The sequence below is a fragment of the Chroicocephalus ridibundus genome, chromosome 2 (genome assembly GCF_963924245.1).
Source record: "Chroicocephalus ridibundus chromosome 2, bChrRid1.1, whole genome shotgun sequence".
Lineage (NCBI taxonomy): Eukaryota > Metazoa > Chordata > Aves > Charadriiformes > Laridae > Chroicocephalus > Chroicocephalus ridibundus.
This window is the reverse complement of record NC_086285.1, coordinates 108,846,406-108,871,333: the sequence shown is the minus strand read 5'-3', so window position 1 is coordinate 108,871,333 and position 24,928 is coordinate 108,846,406. Positions and strand designations below refer to the sequence as shown.

The 24,928-nt window shown below is 35.7% G+C and overlaps 1 protein-coding gene across 1 annotated transcript in view; it reads right to left on the bottom strand.

Annotated features, from left to right (window-relative positions):
- Positions 1 to 7,716: 7,716 nt before the first annotated feature.
- Positions 7,717 to 24,928, bottom strand: part of TMX3 (thioredoxin related transmembrane protein 3) — a 31,384-nt gene continuing 14,172 nt past the window's right edge. Inside the window, exons 9-16 of the mRNA XM_063326445.1 lie at positions 23,898 to 23,964; positions 21,172 to 21,270; positions 19,035 to 19,092; positions 18,117 to 18,170; positions 17,737 to 17,793; positions 14,031 to 14,160; positions 11,824 to 11,892; positions 7,717 to 10,647 (exon numbers count right to left, since the gene is read on the bottom strand). Of these exons, the coding sequence (XP_063182515.1) occupies positions 10,381 to 10,647; positions 11,824 to 11,892; positions 14,031 to 14,160; positions 17,737 to 17,793; positions 18,117 to 18,170; positions 19,035 to 19,092; positions 21,172 to 21,270; positions 23,898 to 23,964 (801 nt within the window). The 3' untranslated portion in view covers positions 7,717 to 10,380. The remainder of the gene's footprint in view (positions 10,648 to 11,823; positions 11,893 to 14,030; positions 14,161 to 17,736; positions 17,794 to 18,116; positions 18,171 to 19,034; positions 19,093 to 21,171; positions 21,271 to 23,897; positions 23,965 to 24,928) is intronic.

The window sequence follows — 24,928 nt, the reverse complement described above, 5'->3', positions numbered from 1 at the left end:
CTCAACTATGGTGCTGCAGCACCAGACTAATACAATCTTTTTCTGGAAGACCAAACTGTGGCATGGCCTAAACAGCAGCATATAAAATTCAAACATTTCAGCTCATTGCAGAAGGCAATTGCAGGTACCAGAAATTACATTAAGTAACAATCTTAATGTCTAAGCTTTAGTAATGACAGGCAAATTAACTTTTAATTTGTAATGTTCAGGGGTTGCATCGCACAAGAGAGAGAGTTCGCCGAATCATCGTTTTTCCTGTTCCATTTCCGTAGGCTGCACAGAAATTTAGAACTTGCACAACTAGAAGTTTGCTAACGTAATGCCATTGACAAACAAGCAATTCACAAAAAAAAAAATTACCTTGCAAAAAGGTAATATACTTCAGTGGTAGAAAGCTTTGAAGAATCCACAGAGGTTGTAAGAGTTCTGCTCAAGCATAAACTATTTGGACTAATTGGGAATTAACCTTGAGAATATTGCAGAAGCACTGGTCACGTCTAAAGCAAGCAAAATGAGGTATTTTCGTTATGAGAACTACCCTCACAGCTGCACAGGTCCCAGTAATTTGTTTCTATGTTGATATTTATATTAACAAAGAAGGGGAAGGAGAAAGATGTCTCCATGAGTACATCTTGGCGGGATGAGAATCAGAGCACTGTTACGGCCTCCTGTAAAAACAAGGAGCATTGGTTATTCTCAGTTAAAATAGTTTTGCCAAGAGAACAAACACATCAACTGCTCTTCGACAGTAACCATTGTGTTTTCCACACACTTTGTGCCATTGCATTAAAATGTCTCACGTCTAGATCACGTCATTATCTACTTTCTCTAGATTTCACTCAAAACTATAAAAACAGAGGTCAGGAAAGAAAGAAAAGCCCTCTGAAAAAAAAAATACTGTTTTTTCAATCTGAAAAATATATGCTCTGCATCCATATTCTAATTAACCAGACATCAATTACTGATCCAAAGATTAACTACATGAACAACAGGAGTAGCAGATAGGTTTGTATCTACAGTATTTTAATCACAGATATTAATAATTGGCTAGCGGGAAAGAAGTAATTTGCAAGACCATGTTTATCATCTGAGGTCAAGACAAAATTAGTCAGTAAAGGCTTATCTGTATGGTCTTCATTGAAAGGAAGCCTTAAATTCTTCATTAACTGTTGTAAAAATTCAAAAGAGTAAAATCTAAAATTCTCCTGTTTTCTAACTACAGGAGTGAAATGTTAAACCTCCCAGGAGGAAGGCTCAAAGATAAGGCGGTTTATGGACTGCATATAAATCTGCTAAATCTCAAATTTGTGAGTTACCTGTAACAACCTTTCCCCTTATTTTAATAATAAAATATCCTATTAATTTCAACTCGGCCAGTCAAAATTAATGAACAAACCTATGTAAAATACCGGAATACTGAGCATGTTGGGCCACTAAGGAAACATCGTTATGAAACAGCCTGAGAGGTCATGCAGTAGCATGAAAAAAGATTTTTAACTACAGATTGGTTCATCATTATCTGACATTTTCTGTATATTTATGACTGCTAATATATAGGGAGGCAAAGAAAGGAGAAACAAAAAAAAAAAAAAGCTTGGAAAAGGACAGGAGAAACCAAGATGGTAAGAGAGTTAGATGGTACAACACAAGAGGAAGAGAGACAATGAAAATTAGTGGAAAGGGGAAAGCAGGGGACACAAAACAATGAATTAAGAGACATAATAGGCAAGTGACCAACTGGTTGAAGAAAGCAGTCTTTTCAGCCAAGAGGTGCGGTCAAGGCCGTCGCTAAGTCATCAGCATACATCTCTGCCCACCGCTGGTTAAAGGTGCCTTTTGTTTTTCTGTCAAGTTACTAGGAACATAACCTATATAGCATTTGATCCTATGTTTCTCCAAGGTTACAACCACAATGTCCTCATCTAACTTGGGAAAAGTGCTTCCGAAATAAAGCACTGCAGACATTTGAGATTTTCGTTTGTCCTTTGCTTGCAGCAGTTCTTAAATCTCCCCATCTCACAAAGCTCTTAGATTCTGATACAGAAAATTCTACCAAAAAAAATTGCAATTGCTCCATGCCAGATTACTCTAAAATTCATTTATTTATCTTTCTCTATACATGAAATAAATTTCTCCCCTAAAATGCATGTCTGAAAACCCTGTCCCTTTCTATATTGTAGCTCTTGATTCTCTTAGTTATTTGCAGAGGTAGTCATGCACAAATGAAAAAGATTGCTGAGGCTGGACTCAGAGTTCAAGCATCCTGTGGTTTTAAATGTAACATGCAGAACTGTAAAGCAGAATTTATCTACAAATGTATAACCTAGTGAGTCATCCTATCGCTGTGACAGCGATTGCCCACAGTTACACGCCGAGAAGTGCTTCCTTCCCACTCTTCCCTAGTTATACCCTCTGCAAGATGCATTTTGCCTAACATGACAAGACTCAAGATTTTTAACTCTTCCATGTTAACTGCCTCCTGGCAAGGAGAGGTGAAGATACGTTACATATCACTGCATTACTGAAAGAGGGATCATGCAATAGCAACCCACAGTTTCTTTACTGTAAGGATCCAGTCAAATCACCTTTGTTTTATGGATGAAGCAAGCAAAGGACAAAACAAATACTTAAGTCAGCATAGCCAGCTTATCATGAAATATCCTTAAAAAGTTTCCCACTCTGCTCCTGCCTCCAAACCGTCGTTGCTGTCTCATACCCTGGCACACTGTTCTGTCCAAAGAGTTGCGTTCACCTGGATCAGTTCATTTATCCACCTACAGCACTGCTTTTCCAATAGCTTGTCTGGCCATAATGTGAAGGGCAGCGTACACAGGCATGAGGATAGAAACTCCTTAAGCCAGCAGTGTTATTAACATTGCAGTATAATGAAACTACGGCCTAAGTGACTTGCCTAAAACTGCACTCCACGTCAAAGGAAGACGGCCAGACACTGAACTTAATGCTCCATGGCATGTCTACACTCTAATTTCAACATGACACGGCAAGTTCACTGCCCAAGGACCAAGAGGCACAGGCCAACCTATATCTATGATCATGAGCTCACTGTCCCCAAAACGGAGTGGCCTTGTCCTACCTTCAAACGAGGCAGTACAAGCCTGAGCAGAGGAAATACCCCACAGGCTTTTGTGTCTGCTCACTTCCATACCTCATGTGTTCTTCCTCGCCTTATGATACATCATCACAGCGATGCAATGATGACCTTTTGAAGTGTTTAAAGAGAGTCTTTTTCCTTGTGTCTTCAGACGGTCATTAAAACTATCCACAGCAGCACATGTCCTGCATGTCAAAGCTGAGGGAAGGAGTGAAAAGAACTGCCAGTGCTATGGAAACTTTTCACTTTTTCTTACCAACATGGTGCATCATATCCTGAATAAAACGCCAAGCTTTTAAGAAGACTGGTATGATAGGGTAGAGTATCATTTGAATGCGAGTGTTACAATCTTCCCTATTTTATTATGCACTTACAACTCTTTCCCAGCCTCCATTGCACGTTAACATGAGGAATAGTTTTAATTTAAGATCATCATGCCTTTAGCCCGCATTGCAAACTTCATTCCCGTATGAGCCCTGCTGCACGTTTCTAGCCCAGATCACACCTTTTGCATGCTGTATGAAAAATTCCTCCCACCTCATAACCATTATTTACAACAGCAAAAGAAGGCTTGCAACTTCTTTCTTGGGGTTGCTTAAGCCATAGATAATCATTCTCCATTAGCTAACACACAATGCCTGCGTTCGATTAATTTTCCATACATGGGTTGAGACTTCGGGAAGCTAAGTGAGCAACTCAAGGTTTTATTTCTAGCATGTCTCTGCATTTACATTTCTCACAACTGAAGTTGACCCAGAGTTACGACCCACTGAAAGAACCCTGAGCTTCTGCATTACGCTTGAATTTCAGGTGCTCTCCCTGAACAAAAACTCAACGCAGATTCACATGAATGCATTGATAGCTTTCTTGTTGAAGACACGCCACTTAAATTATAACAATACATGAAGCAAAGTGTAAAAATATAAATATACTATGTTCAGGTCAAGATGCGTATCTCCATTTCAATCCTGTTCTAAAAAATAAAGTATTACTTACACTCACTCTGCTAGAAATCCTCCTATTTTAAATCATGACAGTGTGATTCAAGAAGCTCCCAGCTACTTAAAGCTCCATTCCAAAGAGTATTTTTCATATTGTGCCACATCGGTCTGTCAGAGGCACTCAACACAGAACAATGCTTCTGTTTATCTTTTAGAAAATACTTCCTCTTCTCCTTCAACCCACTTTGAAAGCCTTTTTATCCTTCCTACTTCAGAGTAGGATCAGGCAAATCTTAAACAGCACAATACATTGCATCATCTCTTGCAACCCTTGGCATTTGGGATGTGACTGAAGGATTTTGGGATTTCATAAGTAAGCCACAAAGAATGAAAAAATGCATTTCTTCTGCATTTCTTTTTTTAAAAGTGTGTATTTTTAAAAGATGGAGAAGAAAAGGGGAAAGATATGCACCATAGTATCGCCATGTCAAGGTTTAACTCAATTCTCAAGTGTTTTTTATTTGCATAAAGCATAATTTCGCATGAAGGCACAGCATAATTTATAATTATTTTCTCCACCGAGGCTTGGGCAAAGCTATTAAATGTTAAATCTGCTGAAGGCAATTAATCTCTTTCTCCAGCTCAGCAGCAACTAATGCATTGTCAAGGACTTGTCTGCACCCACAAGTATTTCTCCCATCTTCTGCATACTAGGAAATGCCCTCAAATTTAATTTTCATGGTGACGGAAAAGAAGGAAGCCTTAGCTTTCTTCCACTTTGTAAAAGTAAAGATGCCTGCCCCTACTTGAGATGCAGTCTGTCTATCATAGGACCACATTTTTCTATAATTCCTTGTTTCTAACAAATGTTCTCTTTAGGGATGGGAAAGTTATTCTGATATTTGAAGATTTAAATGTTTGTTGACCAAAAGAATCCCCAAAAATGTCCTAGAAAAAATACTCTGATATTTTGATAGCTTTTAAGTGGTATCTTTTTTTTTTTTTTGGTGGAGTCTGCTTTTAGAAGATGTTATCTAATAAATTTTAACATAGACCTGAGTACAACAGCTAATTAGAAGCAGCTCAACTGGCTTGATGTACAAAGGTAAGATCAAAAAAGACATATTTTATAAAAGCAAAGAATGACAAATTTACATATTTTACAAAAGCAAAAAGAACTAGCCAGTGGCCAGCCAAAACACCAGTCTGCATGTCAATTTTTAATGTACAGTGTACTGTCTGGATATTCAGATAAATTCTTTTAGAGAACCATACTGAGAAAAAAAATAAAGATTAACTAAAAAGTTACACTCAGTTCTAAGTCACAATGACTCGATAAAAGAAAAAAAAAAAATACTTTAGGAGGAGATAAAAAACTTAGGTACTAAAGTCCCGAAGTCTTTTTGTTTACTTTAAATATTGAATTACTTAAAATTTTCACAGTCTGCGAACAATACGTTGTCAGCTTCGGATTAAAAGTCAATATTTGCTATTCAGGTAAAAAGAATGAAATTGCAGCAACTGTTGCAATTGTTGTCTTTTTTTTTTTTTAAAAAACCAACAATAAGACTTCTTTAAGATTAAAATACAAATCCTACATTTTCAATTAGATCTTGAATTCCTGAAAGCATTAAGTTGCCATCTTTGCAAGAATTTAAACATACTCTCTCATTCTTTTAAAGTAGCAGTGTAGCTACCTAAGATGGAAGAGAGTTGTTTTTTAGTTTTTGTTCCAAACAAGTTATGAACATTAAAGCATGTTATTTTGAGTGACTTGGAGTGTATGTTTCTGCTGAGGAACAGCAAAAACATTTATAAATAAACTTGACCAGGTAGTAACGCTACTCACTCTATATCATGCAAACTTATCCAGCCAAAGGCCGGCTGTTGAGTAGAGATACAAGATTTCTTTTGGAAGGACTTAAGACTCCCAGTAGCTATGCTTATGTGTTCAGTGGAGCTCATCCATATCAAAAGATAAGACACAGATACAATACGTGGCCCTGCTCCGTTCCTTTCTCCTGTCTGTGCATTTTCATCCTCTTCATGTGTCAACCTTAACACTTACCAGAGTTTCAATCTCTTAGCTCAACCACTAAAACCACCTACCATTTTGGTCAGGACAGTCATTAATCCAGCTGAAGACCACACCAAGAAAGCAACAGGGGCTGCTGAGTACTAAAAGGGATGCAATGAAAGTGAAGTGACAAGCACACGCTACAGAAGTAAAACCCTTTTCAGGACAAAGAAGCTGTCAAGCTGTGCACTCATTCAGTGACGTTTTCTCTCTTCTCTAATTTAAATTTACAGGGAAACTCAGCCACAAAGCAATACTATTCCTCTCATTAGTAATCGTCTTAAAGGTTTCCTTGCTCCTCTTCAAAGGACCTTCTAGATCTCTCATGTTTTATCATTAAAAGCCACAACACTCCATTCAAAAATGCTCTATCTACAATACTGTTTATCCTTGCTAAACAACTCCAAACGCTTCTATACTCCTTGGTGTAGAAGCAGAAGGAAATTTGCAGCAACAGAAGAGTTCACATCAGCTGCTAAGTGGTGCTCTATGTCAGTACATTGGTATATAGGATAGTAGCAGTAATCCTTTAAAACGGTTAAAACTGCAGAGACCAGACAAGAGAATTGTTTTGGGAATGCCTACACTGCCGAGGCAGACTGCGAATACCTTGCGAGTTAAGAGTTCAACAAAGCATTCAACACAATATTGTCAAAATTGTCTTTGTCAGTCACAGCAATATAACATGCAACAGCTTTGTATGATTCAATCTGTTCGCAATGCGCCCAGTGATGAGAACAAAGCAGCAGAAAGCTGCTTTGCTCCCTGGGAAGATTTAAGAGCCAGAGCCACTCTGTCACAGGAGAATACAACCTGAAACATCTGTAATTTCACGAGATTTTAACAACTTAAGGGAAGTACATTCTGTTTTTTCACTGTTTTCACTGACTTGAGCTTTTGCCTGTCACCAGAACATCTTTCCAAGTACAACCGCTTCTTCAAACACGCTGACAAAAGAGGAACAGGGAAAATTAATTTCGAGCCAGACAAGAGAAAGCTAAACCTTTTACTTAAACACTTCATGAAAATTAAGCACTTCCGTGCGCTCTTCAACACATCGGATCTACCAGAGTGTAATCATTCCGTCCTTTAAGCAGCGAGCACCACAGCGTGGCCAGTACCTGTCAAACCAGGCTGGGTAAATAATGAAGCAGTAAGAGATTGCACACGTCCAAGTGTCAAGGCTACTCAAGTTCTTCCAGAAGGAGACGTATACTGCAACAGTCTGACTCACATTCCCTTTGCTAGTAAAGCTTTTGTAAGAATTTGAGAGTATGCTAATGGAATAAACTGGTATTTTAAAGTTTCCTTTTCAGAAATGCATTCGTTTTATACCGCTAGGACGCTCACTAAATAAAAGACAAGTAAATATTAACTCCTACAACTAGAGAACGTTTTCAAATTGACAAGAATGTATCAGACAGGATGAACTAATTTTTCTTTTTAAAAGCTACCAGTTGCATTTCCCTACTGCGTTACTCAGGGCCTACAGTCCGCTTACGACGAGTGTCCCAGGAAACACTGCCTCTTCCGCTATGTGTAATAGCTAAACCTAACACAGTGTAAATTAAGCAAAGGAAACAAGCTCTTTTAAATGTTTTTATTACAGAAAAAAAAAACCCGAAAGACTTACACTTGACTTAAAAAAGCAGCATTATTTCATGAATTCAAAGTTATTACAGTGAAGTTGCTTTAAGAAACCCTTAGAGACCAAAGAAAAAAAAAAAAGAAATGCCAGATCTCCCCTCAGACAGCCTTCCAGATTACTTGCGTGACCACAGCAAAACCCTTAATTCCACATCACTGCTGGCACCCAGTATATGACTTGTACACTTTTCTTCTCCCTGTGTCTCGCTGAATGCAACTGGGAGAAAGACTTGGTGAAAATGGCAGTACATTTCAAGTTTAATTTTCAACAGTTCAGTACGCATCTGATGGATATTACAGTTCAGAAGTGACTGACACGCACGCTTTCCTCCTAACTCTAGCAGTTAAATGTTACAGTTTTAACAGATCCTAGCGTGACCTGTTTCTCACACAGCATTTATCATATTCAGGTCCATATCTCAGATTTCTCAGCAAGCTGTTTGGCTGCTACTGATTATAAACACAAAAATAACCACAAAAATGAAGGCTCATAATTGAAACGGTTCTTAGCAGTGCAGCAGGATTCAGAAATATATTTTTTTTTTTTATTACACACCATAGAAGGAACAGCAGCCTTCCAGTGATCACTTCAGGTTTTTTAAGTCAAAAGCTGCAGGTTTCCAGCCTGAGCCAAAATTAACTATGTAATCGATCTGTATTTGAAATCTTAAGAAAAGAGACGAATCAAGAAATCATATTACTGCCTTAAGAGTCCTACACTTTGACTAACAGCACTGAGTTGTGCTAAAGTCCAAAGAAATCTACAGGCTTGTCATTAAGTGATTTTTTATTTTGTTTTTTAAACAACTCAAGATTCTACACCATGTTAAAAAAAATGTCTAAACACACATTTAAGCATCTCACTCTTCAAATATGTACTAAAACTACACCTAAAAGATTCTGCCAAAAAAAATGAAATCAAAAAGCAAGAAAACTCAAGTCACTATGTACAACTAGCTATGACAAAAAAAATGATAAAAAGGCAATTCATAAAAGGAAAGAGGAGAAAAGAAAAAAAGGGAAAAAAATTGTATCAGACACTTGCTACTCAGCATCCTACGAACTCATTTTTTTCCTCTCCTCCCAAAAGGAAAAAGGTTGGACTCAAAATCAGGCATGGAATTTTTCTGAAAAAAAAAAAAAAATAAGAAAAATCCTAATCTCCTTAGATATCGTTTATACTGCATGATAACAGAAATCTTTGAAGTCAGGCATCTACTTACTATACTCTGCACTGCAACATGAAGCCAGCTGTTACCAAACTAATTAAACAGAAGAAACAAGTTTCTTTCCTACAAGGAAAAAGGATGCAATGCATTTTCCCTGGTTATGATTCATATCATCATCAGGTTTATTCAAACACAAAACTTGTCTACTTAGGCTTAGCCATGTTTTTTATTTAAAATTCCTAAATTTAGTGCTACAGCATAGTAATTTCTTATGTGATCAAGCTGCCTTGTAAGGAGGACATTATAATCTGTATTGAAAAAAAATTAAAAAAAAGGAAAAACCCAGCATGAATACAAAGAGGAAGAGCAATATAAGTTTTGTTTCTGTGATATTCTCCATTACATCAATGCCAAAGGCTGCTTTATAGCTTATCCTTGGAGATTTTAACCCTGGACACAAGTAAGTCCTTTTCACAGTCCCAGGGTTGTATTAAAAGTGACTTTTATGAATAAATAGGTAACAAAAATGCATTATACTGACCAATCTCTACGAACGTTAGTATTATGCTCCATTAACTCCCCCATTCAGAGCAGGTAACAGTCTCAAACAAAATTATCAACACCAACTAGCTCAAAGATATATAACAATCTGAAGTAAACACTGTAAAACAAATGTACACCATTGAAAAAGCTTGTCATTAGAGAATTATGCAAAATAGTCGGAGGGTGTTTATATCTACATCTTCCTTTATCAAGTTGTACTGTGGATTCAGAATCATTTGCACTATAAGTTTGTGTAAGCACTCATACAAAACAATTTAACAGGCAAACATGTTCTAAAAGGTTTATAACATAGTTTTTCAATAATTTTAGCTGCTAAAGCACTACTGAAGACTTAATTTAGCGTACATCTCCCATATCCTGTATCAAGTAAACATTCCTGACTGCCAATAATTATATTATTACATGGTAAAACAGTCCTCTAATTCCTAACAATTTACATTTAACTTGAGAAAACAGAAAAATTTGGGTTTGTTTTTTTTCCAAAATAATGAAAAAAAAGTTTTAATTTCATATGAATGAATAGTTCATAGTAGTAGTTCATCACATACATTAAGGTCAAGTAACATCTTTATTTCACTGTTCTGGAAATGACCAAGTCAAAAATCTTCAAAAAAAAAAAAAATAAAAGGTGTAGAATTGTACCCGCAAATTCCTTCAGTTTAAATTGCTCTTTGTTAATCTATTAAAGACAATTAAGAGAACATCCTTTTTTTTTTTTCCTGATAATTTCTGAGAAAATTTGAATACATGCAAGTCAAAACTACCATAATGGTGACAAAAAGGTCCTCTTTCATGAAGATCATCAATAAATGACTACCTTCAATAAATAAGTCTATTTGGAAATTCTAGAGAATTCTTTTGCTAAACAAGTTAGTCTTTTTTCTTTTCCATTACGTCTTTCTGTTTAATCTCTCCATCCGAAAGTTCTGTGTATTTTCCGTTCTTTTCCTCCTCTTGTTCTTCCTCACTGCCTTCGTCTGTGAGCTCCCGATCATCATTTTCTTTTTTAGCTGCCTCATGCTCATCTACCCCTCCATCTGTATCAGCTGTGCAGATTCCATAACACATAATGCTGATGACCCCCAGAGGTAACCCAAAGAGAAAGCATCCCAGAAGTGGCGAACTCTTGAACACAGACTGTTGAAACACAAATTTGAAGTAAAAAACGCTTTCAGTGAATATACAAAATTACTGCATTACTTCTCTTATTACTCTGTGTATTCTCTTATTACTGCGTATTCAGTAACATCCAAAATGACAGAGATAGGGTTTTTTGGTTTGTTGTTGGGGTGGGTTTTTTTGTTTGTTTGTGGGGTTTTATTTGATTTTTTTGTTTGGTTGTTTTTTTTGTTTTGTGTTTTGCTTTGGTGTTTGTTCCCCACCCCGAAAGGAGGGCTAATCCTCATTTTAACCATTACTACTATAAGTTCATAAAAACTTCTTAGAACTTCAAATACTACAATGCTGCATTGGGACGGTTAATGTTGACATGCCAATTGTGTATCCTATTCATTGTTTGAAGCTTGAGAAACAACTGTTCTCATAGTGTTAAAATAACACTTTGAGGCAACCCATTTCATCTCTTATTTGTGTCTCATTCTCAAAAGTTAGGTAGAGCAATAAAGAATCTGTTATTAAACACCTTCCTATTGAAAAATAGTTTAATGGCACAGGAGGGAAGACTTTTGGTTTTAGAAACCGATGGCTAAATATTGCACATTCACAGAAGTTTGGAAGCCACTCATACAGAAACATATGGGTTTCAATTTAAATTCACAGCACAGGTTTTTTTACTTGTGTAGGACAAATGAAGAAACAGATTTGTGTAAATCTTCCCAACAAAATTTTGTTAAGCATAACTAACCTATCAGAAAGAGAATAAAAAAAATTGCTTCAAAACTTCACCAAGTGTAGTATTTAATCCCCTTACGCCCTAATTAATTAGACTGAAATCATAACATTTCTCACAAGGTGAAATTGCTATCAATTTCAGTGAAAGGATGTCAAAAGGGGCAAGGAAAAGATTTTGAATTCTCCTTGTTCTATCCCTTAAAATTCGTGTCAGACTAATACAGAAAAGGAGTGAAAAATGAAGAAACTAACGCATGTTGAATATTTAGTAGACTGGAAAATATTATTAAAACTTTAATCAAGCAGTTCACTCGGCTTAAACCTAATGTATATATACCTATGATATATACATAATATATATAATATAAACAAACTTATTTAAAAATATTTCTAAACATTCTGAAAAGATGTGCATCTTGATTGACGACAGTACCATCTAATTTAACAAAAAATAAAACTTACCCCTACAGTAGACTTGGCATCATAAATTATTCTCTTGATTCGTTGCAGAAGTCCATCACCACCTTGTGCCTGAAATTTCAAATGGAACCATGTCAAAACTGCTGACACTTTTCAGTTATGATTCCAAAAGTTCATTCTTCAGACCTTGCAATCTTAAGTCCCTTTAGAAGGAAATGAAAAGTAATTATTCTTGCATCTCATGATGCCCAGACACTCCAACTTCTCAAGCATGGATAAACATTTCAATAGACTGATGAAAAATCCTCTCACAATTGTTTTAAACAATCAGTGCAAACTTTACCAGTGCAGCTGATAGATACCTATTTATGGATTTTGACAGAGGCAATTAGAAAAATCTAAGAACCAAGTAACAAGAAGATATAAAGACGTAATAAGGAAAACTTATGTAAAGCAATAACACACTATGCCTACATTGCCACCTAATTTAGCAGTCTTCAGAATAACTAAATGAATCCAAAGATAATTTGTCTAATAGGACCAGTTTTCACCTGCCCTGAGTTGCCAGAGAAACAAATGGGAAGAAAAATCTACATTTTGGAAAGTTAACTGATCAGCACTTGACCGCGACCAATCCCCCTCAAATTACAGAAAAGCCTACAAAGATGAAACAGGCTCACAGAAGGCTACCTATAGGACCTTACAGAAAATAACAAGAAAGTCAAGGTGAATAATCCAACATTTCCCAAGGAAGGGGGGGGGGGGGAAAATGTCCTACTTCTCAGAAATTTCACTGTGGTTCAGAAAGTCTGCATCCTATTACTCGTTTATCGGTATACTTTAAAGACTGTCATTCCTCAACAGCTCCACATCTTCTTGGCCCTGAACGCACCCAGAGTAGTGCCATTTTATGTTTACAGACACTATTTAGCTTAAATGAAGTCACATTCTGTATTGTCTGTCTTGTATTAGCATTCTCACATATACAGAGAGATACGAATTTAGACAGGCCTTTAATCTTTCTAACTGAAATACTGCAAAAAAAAGGTCGAAAGACCTAAGTGACACCATGGCAAAAAACAGAAGGCATCACAAACATATTTCCTCAAAGTTAAAAAACAGACAGAAACCAATTTAATTTGTGGTTTCAATCAGAAAGATATATTTAAATAGAGTCAAATAGATGTTTTTAAAACAATTAATACAACTAACAAAGCATTAAAAAAAGTGAGAACTGAGGAACAAAGAACCACCAAATAAATTGCAGGAATATCCCTCACCTTGCAACTGGAAGCATGACCAGCAAAGTCATGAAGAGCAAGCAAATCCACCTATATTATGTTGCTACATCAATTTGTCAGATCAAATAAACCAAAGTACCCCATGTGACTGAAACGATTTACTTGTCGTAACCACACGATGACCTAAAACTGCTGGCGTAACATAAAGTAGGATTCAGCTACCACAGTAAACATTCAATATACTGTGAATTGGGGCTTAAACCAAATCAGGCTTCTCCCAGGAGGCAGCCAAATGATTTGTTAGCCCTGCCCCTCCTTGTTGCAAAGTCTTCATGCCCCACAAATGCAAATGAAGGCTCTGATCCATGATCTCTTTCCTCATCCAAGCAACACAGCCTTCTGTCCAACTTACAGTACACTGAGGGAATAAGCAAACCTGAGTTTCTTTTGCCAACACTAAAAAATTGTCCAACCTATCAATTCCAGATGGATTTATTAACTTTGTTGTCTTAACAAAAGACAGCTAATTTTTAGTTTTAGAGCAGAGACAGAGAGGTAAGCTTGTGTCTGTACTCCACTAATTTTTTAATCGGAACCTATCATTCATCAAGCTATTTAATTTATTAATTTACTGTCCAAAAGAAAGGGTAGAGTTGAATTGTGCACTATAAAGAAGAGAAATTTTAAACAAATGCATTTAAAGCAAACCAGGAGATGAATAAAAAGCTCTCCATTTACCAGTGACACCTGTAAAAGGAATATCAAGAGAAGTCGGCTAACATTACGCTACGAACAAAAACCCACTTGCTTTCTACAAAAGGTTCTGCAGTCACAACAGTGAGCAACGGCACATCTCAAGAATTCAGAATCACATATTCACTGACGGCACCCAAGACAGGAAGACAAAACACATGGCATAACAATCAGAGTAACCAATTTTTTTTCCCTACTTTAGCATCAAGGAAATAAATACCAACCAACATATTCCAAATCACAATGAAGACTTACTTCAGCTGTACCATCCAAGATATTGTTAATAAACTGAACCATGTCTTCTGTATTCTCAATGTGCCTATCTGGTAGAAAATACTGCTGATTGGAGGTATTCAATACAACAATAGTAGGGATTGTCAAGTCACTGGAAACATAAAACAGATAGTTTAGACACTACTAGATAGTTTAGAACTACCATGTAAAACACTGCAATTCAAATAATTCCCACACCATTTTAAAGGGTATCCATTAATTTTCCACTTCGTGTGTGTTCCATATAGCAAATCCTTAAAGCAAGAGGGGAGGAAAGACTCACCTGAATGGTACGAGCATGTTTCTCATGAATATTTTTCCTTCACATTTGTGCCAGTGATGCTATTGAAGCTTACAGCATTTTACATAACCATAGTGACTGCAAATCAGGTACCTTATGACTTAATAATTAGCAAGAGATCGCAGACAGTAGTCCTGTATTTGAAATGTACTATTAGCACAACATTTTAAGTGTTTTAGTGCACAAAGGCAAAAGTATAATCCAAAAATTCAACCTCATACAGCCATGGTCCAACTGATTAGCTCTATCAATCAACCTCTACCTGTCAAGCCAAAAGAATAAGCCATGGCAACCAAAGTTTTACTATATTGCTTTTACATATGGCAGATAAGCTACAGTGTTCTTAAACAATTATTACTCAGCAGCTGACCTTCACATGCATAAGCATTGTTTAGTATCACAGAATCAGAAAGAAAAAAAAACGATTAGAAATTATCTCTGTAGATAAACCAGTATAATCTACTGTTCAAAGTAGCACTAAATCCAAAATTAGATCAGGTTTAGGAAAATTTAACACTGCGTAAGTACACTGTTCAGCAAGCAAGATTTAAAATACATTAAATAAGGTGAAAAAACTTCTGTACTCTTTACTATTTTTATATAGTTCCGTCAATAATGAATTTCAATACTATGTGGCTTGCCCTCACAGCAGAAGCAGTGCAGATCTTGTTTTTCTACATTTTCACTCTTGTCTAATAGTGCCACACCCATGAATATTTGTAATCCGTGCAATATTGATGATTATTCCGGGCAGGGGGGTTGGAACTAGATCGTCTTTAAGGTCCCTTCCAACCTGAACCATTCTATGATTCTGTGATTTCAGCCTTAACTGTGGCTATCAATCCATAATCAATTATTTCACAAAAATATTGTTTAGCATTTATTCAATGTTACCACTTTTCTTGTAAGTCATATAAATTATTCTAAACTTTCACATGCCTTAGGCGTTTTGTTTGTTTTTTAACTTAAATTCAATTCCAAAGCTAGAAGTTGACAAGTTTAATACTTATAAACGAAAGTTTTCTGAACTCCTAGAAAACTGGATATTTTAAGACTTAAGGTGCACACCATTTTACCAGTAATCAAGTTGAAAGCATGGTGGCACCTCAGAAAATGTAAGGCCAACTACAGGGGTAACAAAATAATTTCATCCTTTCAAAAGAACTTTAAAAAAAGACAACAACAACCAAACAGCAAAACCTTGTCAACAGAGACAATCTGCAACATAAGAGTCTCGACATACAAATCTTCCCTTAACATTTTTCCTCTCTATTTATTAGGAAGAAACAAGAAATATAAGTAGGAGACAATCAAACCAAGTCAGGTGTTTTTGCAAGTGCCTGGTACAAGTTATCAGCCTCTGCCAAAATATCTCATCCCAGCCAAAACAGAACAAGTTTTAATATTTGGATGCAGAAAAGATCCACCCCTCACCCCCACCCCTAAAGAAAAAAGTGCTTCTATTGTAATTAACAGTCTGGTAACTGAGGTTCTTGGAGCTGGTTGTAGAGCAGCTGAAAGATAAACTCTATATACAAATGTTATATGCTATACAGAGATTCATAAAAACACATTTAATATGTTTCTTCCAGGAGCTGAGGAATTAATACTCTAAATACATCTATAGTTGACATTTCAATATTGCTATATACCTTAGCTTACACAAAGCTGTAGTTTTGCTTTCAGTAAAAAAAAAATAATATGTTTTCTTCGTTTGTGCATAGTTTTAACTATATCATTTTAAATCTGACAAAAGCGTGTTCATCCACTACTGAAGAGACAAATAAATTATAACGCTTACTAATGAAGTTACAGCCAAGTTCATAAGTGTACTTCTGTCAGGGACTATTGCTACTACTACCCCCACGAATTATACAATACTTTGTCTTTGTGAAGAAAGAGAATGTGTTCCCATGTGCACAGTAAAAAAGTATTCTGCAATAGATTGCGCCCTATTCCGGCGGCTTTTTCTGTTTTCACTTGCTGCCATCTAGTGGAAAACTGAAGCAGTTGCAATACGGTTTTACTGGAATTACTCAAGTAGCCGCAGCAGCTACTTAGATTACTGAACGTATTTTGCTTTCTTTTGCTGCTTTCCACTTATGCTGGAAATGCACACACTCTGTTTAGAAAATAATTAAAAGCCTGTGAGTACTGAAAAAGCAACTTCCCATATACTACGAATTATAAAATCAGGCATTTTGCAGATTAAGTTAAACAATCCAGTTGAACAAATTTTGCCACTACTACCAGATCACTACTGCTGTAAGTGGCAGTTCTGTCTTCTTTCCCTTCTTTTTCATCATTCCAGGGACCTCATCCCCCCCACTGTTTGTTTGCACATCAGTTCTGGTACTCAGTAGAATATATGGGAAGACATTTAAGGGTTTAGCTGGATCAGCAAAGTAAATCCCCTACTCGCCTAGCCAAAAAAGCAAACACTTTTCTGCCGGATAAACAGGCTAAAACAGCTCAGCAGATAGTCAGACATAAGATCCTGCACAGGAGAAGCAATAATGAAGTGAGGAAGCTCTCACTCTTGGCAGCTATAAAGCACTAGATCAATCATATCACTTAACTTCAATTGCAAGACAGCCGCTTTTAGATTAATTTTATTCAGATGTCAATCTACAGACATTCCATAGAAATACAGGCCTTGTGCCTCCAGAGACCCCATGAAGCTCCCAGAACTTTTAGGGGCACAAACACATGCTTTGTTTGTGCTTTAATCCCCAAGAAAGGGGTCTGGAAAACTTACAGAGCTGGCATATTGACCCCTGTTTCTCCCTTCTCTCACTCAAAACGCAAAAGTACTGTAAATGCAAGCAACTTAAATTTCTAATTATGCATTTTTAGACAAGGGTCATAATAAGGGAAAATATCAAGCATCTTGTTAAACTACTTATATATTTCAAAATGTACCATGTATATATCAAGTGCAGACAGCATTTTCCGTGCATTTTATGCTGCTTCTCTGCATCAGTCTTAAAAACGCATTAAGAATGAAATGTCCCTCTCCAGAAATAAAAATATAGATAATGCATCACCATTATTTACATTTCCTGTTACAAACTGACATAACTTTTAACTTATCTAGTGTCCTGTATAATTTCGTAAAGGAAAAAAACAACCCAGTTCTAATAGAATAATTAATTTAACAAAACAGACCTAAAAGATAAGCTTTGCCAATCAGCACTATCAGTAATCCACAATTCTATTATTAAATTATGCAATTTAATTTAATAAACAACTGATACTATGTTACATGCTGATTTATTTTTTCTTAACCCATGAAAAGCAAGAATTCTTCAGAAGATTGTTTTCAATTAAATATACTTAGCAACAAATACAAGAGAAGAAAGAATATTCAAATAAGCATTTACTTACTCCATTAGTAAACTATTAATGTAATCATTTCCATCCATATGGCCAAACTGGAAATCCCTGTAAGAGAAGCAGTGAAAAGCAGAATGGATGAAAAAGAAAACAGAGTAATGGGTTTCAACAAAAGTTCTTCCTTATATATTTTTGCTATAACTGTATATGAGAGCACACACTCAGCAATATACTTCAAAAACTGATGATCTACAGGACAGTCAGCATCCCAAAACATTCAGTTTATGGAATGGTCTTATTAAACATCAGTATATGAATATAAAAACAGGTACTATAACATTTTTTATGTAGAAAAAAAAAGACAAGACTGCTGTCTTCAAAAGGTTAATGCAGAAGTTCATTTAAGATACTGTAGCACCATGTATGCCTACCTGTGAAAGTGATCCCGATAATCTCTAGCAACTTCCTGAATAATAGTTTTTAGTCTGGAGGGAAAAAAAAAGTGACACTGATAAACCAGGATATACTCTGTCAAAATACAAACAATAAACATTGAGATTTCCCCAGTAAGCAGCAAATAGTACCTCATTAAAGATAGCAACTCCCTATTCCATTAACAAAAAACACCTCACTCATCTTGCTTGGTTTCTAAGGGTTGAAAGGCTAACTATCACATATTCTCAACACAAGAAAAGCACAGACAGACAGACAGGCTGCTTCACTCCATCTATCGCCTTCCGAAGATGCAGCACTCTGGCTCTGAAGAAAATCCAAAAAGACCTGGGAAAATAGCATACTCGGTACTTGAATAATATTTTCTTAGTCTGATTACGTATGCAATGAGAAAGGGACAGGGGAAGGTCTTGTTCCTCACAGTTTCTTCAGCAAATTCCAACCCAAATGAAAATGTCCCTTCTTAACATAAGTTCCACAGACAATATATAAGCACCACTAAATTTATTTTTCATACAACTGAGCTGAAGAACAGTCATTTGTTTAAACTTACTAAGTTCATCTCGAAGTCATTTGAACTCACGTACTCTTGTCTAAGTTTAAAAAGTGACACAATAGCTTTAAAAAGCTACGCAATCACTGTTTGTTCCTGTGATCTCATTAACAAATGGCAGAAGAGTGATACTGAAATCCCACCATCTCATTGAACGTGCATGTGCTTCAACAGAGCCATAAACTAAGTAAATTCAGTAGGCTGAAGTCATAAATTAGAGATCATCCACAAGTTAAAATCATTAATTTAGCCTAGCATTTCTGGGTATTTAAGAAACTTCCGAAGTTCTCTATGTCATACCAGCACATTTCTCCCATAGCATCACCAACACCCATTTCTGTACCTGGTATGTTCCACTGAAGAGTTTTTATCATCAATGACTGCAATAGCCACAAGTTTTCCTAAAATAAAGAATAAAATACTTGAAACCATTTGAAGAGAAACACACATTCTCAGATCGAAAATACTCCACCCTGGAAGATCAGACACACTCCCGGGACAGGAATTAGTTTTAGGTATAAGCCAACCTTGACACCAAATAGCCTCTTCTAGCTGACCAAACTGTGGTTTTCTTAAAGATACTGAAAATAAATTTAGATGTTGCTTAATGCCACTCCACTATCATTCTATGAAAAGCCTATCTATAGAAAGAAGTTAAAAGGGGAAAAACCACAGATAAAAATGAATTCCCTACCCAAGCTGCATTATTTGCATATACCTAAATATGAGGCTATGAATAACTTTATCATGCAATGGCATTTACAAGCTGATTTTAAGTGACTGAATCACTATTGTACGGATTCAGTACCAACTATTTTTAACAATATTGAAAGTTTGGAGTATTATCCTTGTGGAAAAAAAAAAAAAAAACATGGAAAACTTACTGGCAAATCCCAGAATTCATTACATCAGAAAAAAAAAAAAAAAAAAACAACTTAGCTCACAGACCTCTGTCAGAGGAGCTTAAAGACCAAGAGGAGCTTAAAGACCAAACACCAGAATATACTGATCTTTTCAGGACTCACTTTTTGAAGTTTTTCTGATTAAAAGAAAAAAAAAATAATAAAGCCTCCTAAATTGAGCCAGATCAAAATATGTTTAGAAACCTGGCCAAATGTTCTCCACAGCAAGCACTTCCTGTTAGGAAAGCAGATCTGTTAACAGTGTAGTCATCAGTTGGATTAATGAAAGTCTCAAGAGTGCAGAAGAACAGTTTGTTAAGTCTCTCTAGACGCCATGATTCACTCAAAACCCTCCCCACCAAGCCAACCTATTGCTCAATTCCTTCCTATTACCATGCCACAGGAAGAATTCCTCTCAAAAAGAGAGACTCGCTCTTGTTCAAGTAATACTGAAGAGTTTTGAGGGCAGGCAAGAACGATTCATTCCCAAGCTTTCTTGTGAAATAGCAATAGCTTTCCCCCACATCCACGCTTCTTCCATACCTCAATCCTCACTTTTTCCATTTCCTTTCACACCCTAAGACATTACCTAGTACACCAGGAGACAACTACTTTTTAGACCAGAAAGAAGATGCAGATGAATTCCAGGTACTATGTATGTATCCATAAAGCTCTTAAAAATAAATGATGGCTTCTCCATTGTATTAATAAGCTCAAAATTGGGGTTTTTTTTTGGTAATTTGAGGAATTGTTAGACGAAAACATATCACGAAGAAATATGCCACATTTAAATAATTTGTAACAGCACTTCTGTAAATAACCTTTTAAAATGTAGGTGTAACACTATTAGTTTGACAAACATGTAAGAAGCATGGTCTTTCATAATTTTTAAAACTCAATGTTGCACTGAATATAAACTTCTTTCTTTGGAAATGGAATGTAGATTGTAAGGTATCCCGGCCTGGAAAAATCACAACTTCCAGCATTTCTTCTGCTACTTCAGAGTATGTATATCTTAAAAGCAGCACAAGTCATTTGCCTATTCAAGAAGTCACTTGGCTGCAAAGTTTTCATTTAGCTTGCTAAAAATTTTACTAGAGAAAAGCTAAAGTATTCCAGCACAGGTCCACTTCGGCACATGCTCTCCTCCCTTCCTTACCATATCTACTTTAAAGATACCTGAATCCGTTAGATGTAAGACATAAAACCATCCATATTTGATACTTCCAAATCTAGTCCTAAAAATCCCTGTAGGTATTCCAAAAGTTAATATGTAATTTATGCAAAACCTAAGCTGCTTGTATATTAAAAGTTCTACTAATTTTTTTGTGAATACTACAGGATTACACACATGAATTTTTATGTTCTGAGGAAAGGACTAGTGTAGGCTTTGGTTGAAGCTTCTAGTCAATAGAACAGGTCTCATCAACATCAAAAAAAGATTGTCACTATCAACTCTAACTCTGAGATTAATTAATTTTTGAAGTTTAAAAAAAACACACGTTCTTAGTGCTTTTTAATTTCTCTTAGTGATAAGTACAAAAGATGCCAAAGAGTTCAGTGGTAACACCATCTCACCTGTATCTCCAAGTTCATACAGCGTAAAGCCATCTACATTAAGATAACCTTGAAATCTTTCTCTGTTTATCCAAGATGACAAATCACCATCTTCATACTCTAAAAAGGAAAAAAATATAAAAATGCTGTAAGTTAAATGCACATAATGCGTTTTAAGTTTTTTTGTTTGTTTTTTTTTTTTGTTTTGTTTTGTTTTTTTTTTAAGATGGGCATCAGATTTATTTGTTTCAGTACTATAAAGGCAAACACAATTTTGTCCCTTTTTTTCCTTTTATTGTTGTTAGACAAGATCTCACACATTTCTGGATGTTTCTCTTCAGTCTTAAAACTTCTGAAGCAATTTCAATTGTTGAACAAAAAGTAAGTGTGTTATACCAAAGCAAGAAAAGCTGATTTGATTATTATTTTTTTTCCCAAATCAAGGATAAACAATGCTATTGTAGAAGATAATGTGACCCAGTGCAGAAAGCAATAGTTTCAATCCCTGCCTTTTTTTTTTTTTTTTTGGGGGGGGGGGGGCAGAAGGAGGATCAAGTTTCAAACAAAGTGAAGATACAAAAATACAGAAAGCAGTATTTGTGAAAGTCCTTAAAAGAAATGGAAAGAAGTCATGACAAAGTAGATGTATTAACAGCATTGTGAATGTAAATGAACAAATATTTACGTATGATTCAGAATCAGTTATATTGAAGGCTACAGTTTCACACGCTAGATGCTTCAACCTGTATCAAATTCTAACACATAGCAGCAACACCATGATAATTAGATCTTAATCCCGAGTCAAAAAGAAAAATATATATAAACGTATATATGATGCATATATATATACACACATATATAAATGCACATCAAATAAATACATTTCTGTTAAATCATATTGTATAGAACGAATTATCATGAACTTCAGGTTAACAATTGTCATAAAATTGTAACAAGCAATTCCAAGCATAAAGCTTCCCATAGATCTGCATCCTATTCCCATGCTGTGGGGAAGGAAAAAATAAAAAATCCAAATCAAAACAGCAGACAAGGCCAGAGCATTGAAATGGATTTTGCTGAACCTTTTTCCTACAGTAAGCTCTTAAAATTTCAGCCCAATCATAACAGTTGTACATATAACCTTATCCAATTTCTTATACTGCATCTTTATAACTTGTTTGATTTACAATGATGTTTCTAGTACATTATAAAAGAGCAAAATTTTTACAAAGTAAATAAGAAGCCTGGATTATTACGAGTTTTGTGTTTGTTTTGAAAGATGTGGAAAAAGCAAGCAGGTCACACAGCAAAAAGCAATTCAGAAGTGTTTCTCTCTGACAAGGTTTCCCTCTCCAGGCCCATTAAAAAAAAAAAAAAAAGGCAAATCAAGGAGGCTGTAGAGTGAATTTTTAACTAGAGGAAGATTGGTAAAACAACAGACTGAAGAGGCAGACAAGTACAGCCACTCTATGAAATCACAAAGACTATCCTTGATGGCCCATCTGGAGTATTTTGCTGTAGTACTACTGATCCTCAGAAATTAAAAGAGCAGAATAATCTGAATTGTATGTCTACAACCTAAGGTAAAAACTTGCCTTTAAAACAATCCAAACCAAGAGTAGATGTTTTTGTAAATAAGCAGTGTACCTATAAGCCAACCCATTATATGCATATATAAGTATGTGTGTGTGCATGCATCTAACAGACTACAAAGCATGGGCTTTACGCGATAGAGTATAATCTGGTATTTATCTATGGATATCCATACCTATGGATATACATTTTTTATATAAATGGCAGGTGTACTACTGTCAGTGGTGTTATGACACACTACTAGTCTCAGGTGTCCATTTTACAGTCTACTCACTGAACAAAGCAGTCAAAGTAGTTTATCAAGTCAAAATTGTTAATTTACTGCTTCAGTGACAAAAGTCCACATCTCCTTAGCCTTTTTTGTGAGAGAGACTTTCAGGAAGAGGAAAAACAGTCAACTGTTCTATGTACGCACAGTATGCCCTCTCAGCCATACAGGGAGACCTTATGCTGTCTGATCCCTTCCCACTTCCAATATCCAAGTAACACAAACGTGAAAGTCTCATATGCTGAAAGCTATTAGTTATGGCCCTCCAAATTTTAATATTGGGAATAAAAGCAGAATCAGTTTCCTCTTCCTTCACAGTTTTTGAAGGAAGGCTTGCTGCACTAAGAAAGTATACGGCTTGTATTGCCAAGGCACAGAAAGCTCAAAATGGACCCTTTTATGTGATCTCTGAGCAGAGTACACATCTGAAAAAAAAAAGTCAAGTTAACTTCAATAGAGAGAGAGATCTGACTGTCAGGAAGAGCACTTAGAGAAAATATGATTAACTGTTTGGAACTGTAAAGTCATCTTACATGTGACTCCTCTTCAGCAAGTTTTCTTCTATTTTGCATACCATGAATTTGGACACTGAGTGATGGGATAGCTTTTATAAGTGTATTAATGCTAGCAGAGCAATAATATTAGAAGCTATAATGTACTGACAGCACAAAGTAAACATCATCACTTCTACTTCAGTACTCCTAAACCCACTTCCTTCTCAAATGCAGTTTATTCCTTAAGAACTAATTATTTTTTTCTCTTCTCTGTCATGAAGGAGCTGTTACTTATCATAGAACTAGGGAATTTCCCAGCACCCCAACAAAACCTTCAAAAAAATCCCAACTGTTCCAGTTTCTCCATATATACTTTAAATATTTTGCCTTACCATCATAAACAAAGTAAGTTCCATCTTTGAAGACGACAACAGCAGGCAATTCAGGCAATGTCACATACTGAAAGAGAAGTGGTTTTCAATTAATTCATGAAAGATTAAAAGAATTTTAAACAAACAAACAAAAATATCTTAAAAGTAGTCAATGGGGAAAATCTCAAAGTACATTTAAGTGTTTTCTGTATACATTTACTAAAATAAATGTATAAGCTTCCGCATATTAAAAAGTAACACAACATAAATGCATTTTTGAGAGGTAGGTCTTATAAAATGTAAATGAAGCAGGATTTTTACTAGTATCTGCAATAGTATGATGAATATTTTATTGATTGGACATGAACTTTAAGCAGAAGATCATAACTTGAGGGTTTTATCAATGATGCTCTCTGTTCTCAATCCGTGCTATTGTCAGCATACTTCTCATACCGTTACTTCTACTAAATGGCCAGTCAGTAACATAGTAGAAAAAATAGTAACACTGAAAACACGTCCCATTAAATCTGGACTATTTCCTGTTGTTCAGGCTGATGGGCATATAAAGAAATAGCTTCAGCAGACAGGGCTGCAAATAGCCCTAATTCAGGCAAACAGAACAATGAATGCATGCATTACCATCCTAAACATGGTATTTAGGATGGTCAGCAACATACTCAAAAAAATTATGAGGTGCAGAAACCTTTTCCTTGGAACTTAAAACTCCTTACCACTTGCTACCATTCTAAGTTGAAATTCCAATAGCATTTATGGTTAAGAAAGGACTGTATCATGACCTTAGTTTTGATGATGAAGTTGGCTGAATTGTCTAATCTACTGATATGTTTGTGAAACATAAGAACAGTATCATAAGTGCTTTTACAAATGACATGCCTTCTGTAATCATTCTGCATTATCTTTCCTGGAAATAAACAGAAAAGCCGTACATTTATAATGTAACAGCTCATATAAATAAGCAATAAGGTGCTAATTCTAGATGATGCTTTATTCTCTTATTTGCCCAAAACAAGGTTTAGTATCTTTAAAGGATA